The 9,639-nt window shown below is 45.3% G+C and overlaps 1 protein-coding gene across 1 annotated transcript in view; it reads left to right on the forward strand.

Annotated features, from left to right (window-relative positions):
- The window catches only part of nol10 (nucleolar protein 10), a gene marked incomplete at its 3' end in the record, with an annotated part of 41,904 nt that extends 32,474 nt beyond the window's left edge, over positions 1-9,430 (forward strand). Inside the window, exons 20-21 of the mRNA XM_063224239.1 lie at positions 421-523; positions 9,260-9,430. Coding sequence (XP_063080309.1) covers positions 421-523; positions 9,260-9,430 — 274 coding nt within the window. The remainder of the gene's footprint in view (positions 1-420; positions 524-9,259) is intronic.
- Between the last annotated feature and the right edge of the window lie 209 nt (positions 9,431-9,639).

A 9,639-nucleotide genomic window follows, 5' to 3' on the forward strand; every position in this document is an offset into this window, starting at 1 on the left:
AACACTAGTAAAGGGTCTTACACCAGGCCTTCCACTGCCCCTAATGCATTAAATACACTGTTACAGCTCTTCTACTTTCACTTTATGCACCTCTGGGGAAAGACTGTAGTACAAGGTAGAAAAAAATGACCTGGTCAAATACAAACCCTCACACCACACCCAGCTATAATTCAGCCAGAAGGCTTATGGCCCCACCAGGCTAGTCCACTGTTTCACTGTAAATGTTTGTTAGAAGCAAATAAGAGTGTCCTCCAGTTCCTAATTTGTGTGTGTGTGTGTGTGTGTGTGTGTGTGTGTGTGTGTGTGTGTGTGTGTGTGTGTGTGTGTGTGTGTGTGTGTGTGTGTGTGTGTGTGTGTGTGTGTGTGTGTGTGTGTGTGTGTGTGTGTGTGTGTGTGTGTGTGTGTGTGTGTGTGTTACAGGGCCACCTTAGAGGAGCGTCTGAGGCTGGATGAGAGCGCGGGGATGTCCAATCTGGCCGATTCGGCCGTTGGCAGCAAACAGCTCACGTTCACACTGAAAAAGGTAAGCAGAGTATCCCTTGGCAATGGGACTTGGATATATTGTAGATCAATAGATCTTTTTATATACACATCACCAAGGTTTTAGCATTTTATATTATCACTCAGTGAACAATGGCTGAATTTGATTAATTTAAACACATGCTAATGTGGGTGGCTTGATAAATGGGGAACATTTTTGGTTATTTTAGTTGGATTGTGGTGCTATATTGTAGATGGAGGGTGCAGATACTTGGACTGGCCAAACAATCTATTGAGGCACACAAGTCACCCAGTTGAGGTCAGGGGTTGGTTGGGTTAATATGACCAAAACAATTAAGGAGACAAAATGACCACCAAGGGCTGCTAAAACTGCTGACCTCAACATCTTTCCTCCATGCATGTACTGTTTGTGTTCATGCTTTGATAGTTAGTGTTATTTCTGCATGACTCCTCAAGAAACTGATGATTAAGGAAGGCTACTTAGAGAATTAAACAGCCAAGGTGCTTGTAGCAGAGGAGTGTGTGTGCGGGGCATGGGGTGAGTTGTAGGGTTATTTAATTATTGTAAATAATTAACTGAGGGAGTAGCTGGCATACAGTTGTGTCAGTGAAGTGTTGTGGGAAAGTTAAAAGATGCATGATGAGCCATAGAGAGCTCACAATCAGCAATCAGTCTTGAAAGAATAACACAATAGCTCCTTTGGTCTGTCTGAGTCTCCTACCCCCCTACAAGTGGAACACAATTAATTAATGGAGGATAGTGGCAGCCTAGCTTTGGAATGTAAAGAAGCCCAAGTATGACTTATTGGTGACACATTGGCCTCAAAACAATTGACGATACAGCGCACATTTTTTTTAGTTCTAACTCTTACCTTGTTCTGTGTGTAATTACTAAGAACTTCCCAGAAATGTTTGCTTGCATATTGCAATCAACATGGCTAAAATAATATTTTGATATGAGCTCATTTTGGGATGGGGTAGTGGTGATGTGTGCGTGTGGGGGGTTGGAGGCGTTGTCAGGTCTACATATATTGTATAGGTTAAAGGCAACAGAACAAACCTTTTAGTCAATACCGCAAAGGCAAAGAGATGTCGTGAAAAGCTGGCCTGGGAAGTCCCATGATGCCTTGCATGATCGTTCGGATCTGAACAACAACGTGGAAAACCTTGCTGAAATCTTCATCCGAATTGGGATCCCAAATGCAGAATGGAACGGAGACCAAGATGAACAAACGCTTGTAGTTCGTTTTCAGATCCATCATGTCGCGAAACTAGCTTTCTATGAAGTTTTAAACAGTTAAGACTGACATCCCCTTTGAGGAAATGAACGGACTGTTCCCAGACTACTTATATCTCACTTTTGATATAATCTGGTGATGGTGTAGGAATTACTGTAAGAATTTCCCAGAAATGTTGGCATGCAATCAGGGGTGAAGGTGTAGGGCGAGTGGGTAGGGTATTTTCCCCAGTGCCCTTACATATTTGTGGTGGGGGGCCCCTATTGTCACCTTGGCAGACTGTATGGGGGCCCTATCAGTGTCTTGCCCTGGGGCCCTGTGTACAACTGTTCCACCTCTGATTGCCATCAACATTTAAAAAAAAAAGTTTGAATGAATGTAAGCTCATTTTAGGGCCACTTGTATTTTATAGGTTAAAGGCAATGGTACAAATCTGTTGGTCAACAAAGCAAATAGAAAGTGATTCATTGGAAGGCCAAAGGGAGTTTGTCGGCAACGTTACAGATTGTGTCAGGTCATGGCAGCCCCAAGGTCACAACACACCACTCCACAAATACAAAGTCATGAGTCTGAGATTTTCTCTTGTGTCAACCTACTGTAGTATAGTGCTGTGTGTGTGTTTTTTCATCTGCAAATGACAGGGCAACTAAGGTCCTATAATTTCAGTAGAGCTTCCAAGCCAGTCATGGGCCACTAGTTAAAAGACCAGGGTTGTGTTCCTCGAAAGCATAGTTGATGGCCAGTTAGCAACTTGGGTCGTTGCCAGTGGGAAGTTGCATTGCAACCAACAAAGTAGCTAACGCAGTTAGCAACTACAATCTGGAGCCATGCAACATATAAGTCAGTGCCATGCACCCCAGACTCGCAGCAGCAGTTGAGTAGAGTTGAGCTGTGTGAAGCAGCCCAAAGATGGACTTGGAGTACAGGATGTAGCTCTGACACAGAGGATTGCTTCAGGATGAAATTTCGTCTTTGTAACTTCACTGGGATATTAACCAGGGCTGTGAATTAACTTTTTTCATCACCAGCTAAAATGGCTAGTAGATGTTAATCTTAGTAGTCAAACACACTCATCATTGGGTCAAAGTGGCCAGTAAGTTGGTATTTTCTACCAGCCAAACTAAAATGTCTTTTTTAGTATAGACGACAAGGAAGAGAGTGTGGTCTTTTCTGCTGTATCATAGTATATACAGTTGTGCTCATATGTTTACATACCCCAGCAGAATAAACGCTTTCTTCGCGATTTCTCACAAAATATGAAGGATTACACAAAACCTTTTTTTCACTCATGGCTAGTGACTGGCTTAAGATATTTATTAGCAATATGCTGTGTTTACTCTTTCAAAAGCATGATCACAACCCAAACTACCCAAATGACCCTGTTCAAAAGTTTACATACCCTAGTTTCTGATGCTGAATATGGCCCTGTTTAACACCAGGGACCGCTCTAAATTGTTTGTGGTAGTTGTGGATAAGGCTCTTAATGTTCTCAGATGACAAATCAGCACATTCTTCCTGGCAGAATGGTTGTTTCCTATAATATCTTTGGGTGTCTTGCTGGAACCTCACATTTGAGGTTTCCCCTGAGTGGCTCAATGATGTTGAGATCAGGAGAGTGAGATGGTCGCTCAAAAACCTTCATTTTATTCTTTCTGAAGCTAATGACGGGTTGATTTGGCTTTCTGTGTCGAAATATTGTCATGTTGGCACCGTTGGAATTTCAATTCAGAAATGCAATATGAGGAGTTTGGTTGGAATCAAGCCAATGGGCAAGGGAATCATTGCATTGCAATGATCATTGCAAGGGAAATTGTTCAGGAGGCATAGGACAACCAAAAAAATAACTTCAGGTGAAATATAGGACAACATGAAAAAATGTTGGCACTTGAGGAAAGATGGGCTGTTGGGGGTTGCCAGGAGAAAGCCATTACCACAAAAATGCAAACATGTTATTTTGCATATGATACACCAAATAGCACAGTGAGAAGCATCAAAATGCCTGTGACAAAGTCATTTGGAAAAATGAGATCAATATGGAACTTTTTTAGGCCACTATTAACAGTACCATTTGGAGAACAGTCAATGGAGCCTATGATGAAAGTTACACCATACCCTTCTGTGAAACATGGTCATGGACCACTGATTTCATGGGGACATTTGAGTTACAAATGCATTATACTTTTGATCCATACTTGCAGAATGATGAATACATTGCCCTGTGAAAAATACTGGAGGACACTTGACACACATCAGCCTTGAAACTGCACATGGTCCATTGTTTGGACATGCCAACATGACAATATTTCAACACAGAAAGCCAAATCAACCCGTCACTAGCTTCAGAAAGAATAAAATGAAGTTTTTGAGCGACCGTCTCACTCTCCTGATCTCAACATCATTGAGCCATTCAGGGGAAACCTCAAATGTGAGGTTCCAGCAAGACACCCAAAAATATTATAGGAAACAACCATTCTGCCAGGAAGAATGTGCTGTTCTGTCATCTGAGAACATTAAGAGCCTTATCCACAACTACCACAAACAATTTAGAGCGGTCCCTGATGTTAAACAGGGCCATATTCAGCATTAGCAACTAGGGTATGTAAACTTTTGAACAGGGTCATTTGGGTAGTTTGGGTTGTGATCATGCCTTTGAAAGAGTAAACACAGAATATTGCTAATAAATATCTTAAGCTAGTCACTAGCAATGAGTGAAAAAAAAGGATTTGTGTAATCCTTCATATTTTGTGAGAAATCGCGAAGAAAGCGTTTATTCTGCTGGGGTATGTAAACATATGAGCACAACTGTACTAGTAGCTGTTATCCCAGTGGGGAGCAAATCCAGCTCCGAAAGAGCAGGCAGCACATCTGCCAGGCCAGAGGACTCTAATGTGGTGTGAACACATCCTGCGATGGAGGCCCAGGGGGAGCAGGGAGTTCACACACACACACACGCTCACACACACACGCTCACACACACGCTCTCACACTCACACACACACACACACACACACACACACACACACACACACACACACACACACACACACACACACACACACACACACACACACACACACACACACACACACACACACACACACAATATCACAGAAGTGCCAAGAGAGGGTCCAGGACGGGGAGTAAATCAGTGTAAAGCCGTCACTGCATGCGTAGTTTGCGCACGCATATACACACACACACAAACACGTTTCTTACCCCGTTTTGTCTTTTGGCGGTCTGTTCATCCTGTCTGTGGCTGTCATCCCCTGGCTGCGCCCTCTTTCCCTCTTCTCCTCCCTCTTCCCCTCCTCTCCTCCTGCACCCCATCCCTAGCTCTCTTTTTTCCTCTCCCACCCCCTCGTCTCTTCCCTCTCTCTTCTCCCTCTGTCCCTGTGTTCCTCTTCACTCTGCTTCTCTTCCTCTCGTCCTCCACTCCCCTTTTCCGCTCTCGCCTTGTGTATCCCCTTCTTTCCTCCTCACTCCTCTTCTCTTCCTCCAGTCCACCCCTCATCCCCTCTTCCTTATCACTCTTCTTGCCTTCCGCCACTCCATTCCTCATCTCTCCCTTTGTGTCTCCTCTCCTCTTCCTCCTCTCCCTCTTCTGTTATCCTCTCGTTCCCTCTTCCCCCACCCATCATCTCTAGCTCTACCCTCCTCTTCACCTCTTCTCTCTTCCTCTCTTCCTCCACTCCACCCCTCTTCTCTCTTGTCTTCTTCCGCTGCACCCCTGGTGTCTCTCCTCCTGGGAGTGTGCAGATGGGCCCTAAGAGGGTGACTGGGGTCGCACTGGGGCCACCACGGCGGTGTGGGAAAGCAGAGACCGCTCACACCCATGCCTTTTTCCCCTCTCTCTTCTCTTCTCTTCTCTTCTCTTCTCTTCTCTTCTCTTCTCTTCTCTTCTCCTCTCTTCTCCTCTCCTCTCCTCTCCTCTCCTCTCATCTCCTCTCCTCTCCTCTCTTCTCCTCTCTTCTCCTCTCTTCTCCTCTCTTCTCTTCTCTTCTCTTCAATTCTCTTCTCTTCTCTCCTCTCCTCTCCTCTCCTCTTCTCTTCTCTTCTCTTCTCTGCTTTTCTCTACTCTCTCGCTCTCTCTATCCCTCGCTCTCTCCCCATTTTGCAGCTTGAGGTTTTGCTGACCCCTCATTTATTGTTTAAAAAATGCTGGTGCGTCAATCCGTAGCGCACGCATGCACGCACACACACACAGTCCTGAGTCCTGTTCTTTGTCACAGTTTCATGCTCCTCTTCCAACGTGTCATTTCTGGAATATAGCTGGCTTTGGTCAGCCTCCCTTTCTCCCTCCTTCCCATCCATTTGGGAAATATGCAGAACATTGAATGCCACGCATGCTGTTAATCCTGTTTTTTGTCGTGTTAGTTTTGGAGTATAATCTTCTCAACAGGTTTGAGTGTCTGATCTAGAAGGTTGAGGGCCACTACCACCACAGACAAGAGCACACGGACACTACTCTCTTTTGCTCTCCTCATCTACTCATTTCCTCTCCTCTCCTCTCCTCTCCTCTACTCTACTCTACTCTACTCTACTCTCCTCATGCCAGATTACCAGTCCAGGCCTGTGCACATGCAGGGCGGATTTGTCACAGAGAGGTGGAGGATTCTTGGAATTTTGTCGTACTCCTCCATCTTTCCTCCTCCATCCCACAATGCTTCACCTCTCCTCTCCTCCTGTCTCCTCTCCTCTCCTCTCCACCCCTCTCTCCCTCTCCTCCGCTCTGTCTGGGAGGTCTGTTTCAGCTCTACCTCTGCTCCACTCTGCAGGGTGACAGTATTTCCTGATGCCCACACACGCACACACGCGCACACACACAAACTCGCACACGCACACCCACATACTCACACACGACTGTGGTTAAATCTACAGGGCAATTAAGGATATAAAAATAGACACCAGATTTGTGTTGTAGACCACCCTGTCTCCCTGACATGATCTATGGATCTCTTTTTTATGTACTGTAGACACGCGCATACTCTCACACACGCGTTGATAACTTGGGAAATATGTGGTGACAGGAGGCATGGGTCATATAACATGACAGAAACTTGCTGAGATGTCAAAAGGTCATTCCATTCTGTGGCTGAGGATCGGTGTGGTTTGGTCTTTTCCCATTTCCCACTATCCAACTGGGCCAGCTGTAAATTTCTGCCATTTTGTGACTGAATCACCCACCGTTGACATTTAGAGAACTTTTCCACATTGTTTCTTTTTTTTCGTTCTTTTTTGCACTGTAGTGCAATCCCGAACAATTCATCTGTGCTGAAAATGCAGATGGAGATTCTGGTGAGATTGTGTAGCACCCATGTTCTTCTGTGGGTCCGATGGTTCCATTCTATTAAAACGGGGTTTCACCCAAATAGAAACAAGTCATCCTTCTAGGGGGGAGAAGCCAAATGAATGTCTGATCTTGAACTTTGGGTTTGTCTAAGCCAACTTTAATTGTTTAATGTTTTGTGTTCAACATTTCTCATCCATCTGCCGAATTCGCTCATCCTAGGTAACCCCCCCCCCCCAAAAAAGCATCCTTTTACAAGCAGTCACCTGGAAGCTAATGCAGTTAACCTGAAGTGTAATTGTAAGCTGATACAATTCAGACATTAAATACTTCTAAATCACCTTCTGTGCCTTTTTTTTGGCTTCCACTTTAAGTACCGTCTTCACACAGTGGCCCTCATTTATCAAACTTGCGTAGAAACCATCGCAGAAATGAGCGCAGATCTTGTCGTACGACGAGGCTCACGTGAGATTTACTAAACATGTGTACGTCTCCAATCTCATCGTAAATGCGAGCGGCTGTTGATAAATCCAGCGTCTGAAAACCATCGTAATTAGAATAATCACACCTTCTCTAAACTGGCGGGAAGGAGACCGCACCCCTGAGTTTGCGACATGGAGAGACGCAAACCGACTAAAACATCCACGTTTCTGGTTGATTGACAGCTTGAAATTAGGCTTTACGCGAGGTAGACAACAAAATAACACGTGGAAATAATCAACAGCAGTAGCCTAGTCAACAGTGTTTCGGTTCTCAATATGGAAGGGGTAGAGATTGATTTCCAAATAATGATGGTTAGTCTAGAATGAAATGTTTGACTGACTACAGTAGACATAATGAAGATATTTTTTAATGAATATTATTTAAATATATGAAAATTAAATATGATGATATTTTGTAAACGAGGTCAAGAAAAGGGTCCTACGTGAAACTGGCCAACAAACAGTGTCCAAACAATTGGTTGGGGAAGGTGAGTTACATGTCCAGTGCGCTGTCCTTCTCGCGCTCATGTGCGCCCTGCTTCTCTCCAGCGCTCCAGTCCTTCGACCGGATAGCCGGTTTCCACCTATGGAGTGGACGACTATAAAATGTTACAGGACACACACGTGTCAGGTGTAGCCTATATTCGGATATAGTTGTGTGCGATCAAACGTCGAAACTCAACCGGGAGATTATTAGGCTACTGTCTGTAAGCTATTGATTGATGTGCGCATGAACTCCCAGCTGTTAAAAAGAAGGGACGACTGAAGGCACATTCCAATACGCGGCTGTAGGCCTATATTGCACAAATATTCACACATCACTTAAAATCACAAATTAGAACTCTCTTGTTCCTATGCCAAATTAACGCAGCGCTCCCAGGAAGGGTGCACCAATTCAAACAGGTAGACGTTGACTTATAGCCAAAATATACAATGTAAAAACATTTTGTAATTATATAGGCCACATATTTATGATAATGAATTGTTGCGCTACAACTGCTGCTCAAGTTGGTGATCATAGTCATCTCAAGTCCAACTTGAAATCGGCGTACACCATCTGAGAGCAGTCGTAGGATTTCATCTTTCCTGCGCTTACGATGAGATTTGATAAATACCAACTGGTCGTAGAAAACGAACGTACGCACGACGTACGTATGATTCTCGTCGTACGCTGCTTTGATAAATGAGGGCCAGTGTCTTTGGAATTTCCCGTACACACATGAGGTTTATTGAAGGAGCACATTGGCACGGTTTCAACTTCACCAGAAGCCTTCATAAGGGCCCATCAGTTAAAGCTTTTAGTTGCGTGCCATGCAGGCACTTTTTGTTTGGTCTTCTGTCTTTTTTGGTCCTACACCTGGCCTCTCCGGGGAGGGATGTGTTCACGTTGACTCTGTTTTACACAAACACACCAGAACACCATTGTTTACACATCCAGGTCTTCTATTTATTGCACTCCAGACTGGTGTACTGTAAAGCGTGTCTGGCTCCCACCAGACGAGGCTTGTCTAAGCACGAGACTCCTCTAAACTCCTCCGTAAGTGATGGGTCCAGACCAGAAGGCTACACGGACCAGTGAAAAAGGTCCAATCAAAGCCGCTGTTTTATAGGCGCTTGATTTGTGCCTGTCCCAGACAAAATGCCCCCCTCATTTCCACTTGTCTAACTTTCGTCTGTGTCCATGTCTGTCTGTGTGTGTGCGTGCGTGCATGTGTACGTGTGTGTTATGTGTGTGTGTGTGTGTTTTTTAGTCTGAGAAGCAGCGCTTTCAGCAGAGGGCGGAGCGAGATCACCATGAGGAGCGGAGGAAGATCAGGAGATCCGCCGGACACCTGCAGACAGGAGGAGGAGGCCGAGGCCGTGGAGGCTGGGGAGGAGGAGGTGGAAGAGGAAGAGGCAGGGGTGGTGGAGGAGGAGGAAGAGGATGGGGTGGGGGGAGGGGGGGAGGGGGCAGAGGCCGCTTCTAAACTGTTTATTCACCACCTGGAATGACAACCACCACCACCACCATAAAGATACGTCGAAGACCTTGGTTGCGTCACACCGAAGAGGTCGAGGCTAGGATGGGGTAGAGGAAGAGGGAGGGGTGGAGGAGGAAGAGGATAGGGTGGGGATGGGGGTGCGGATGGGG

This window comes from Engraulis encrasicolus, chromosome 19, assembly GCF_034702125.1.
Source record: "Engraulis encrasicolus isolate BLACKSEA-1 chromosome 19, IST_EnEncr_1.0, whole genome shotgun sequence".
Taxonomy (NCBI): domain Eukaryota; kingdom Metazoa; phylum Chordata; class Actinopteri; order Clupeiformes; family Engraulidae; genus Engraulis; species Engraulis encrasicolus.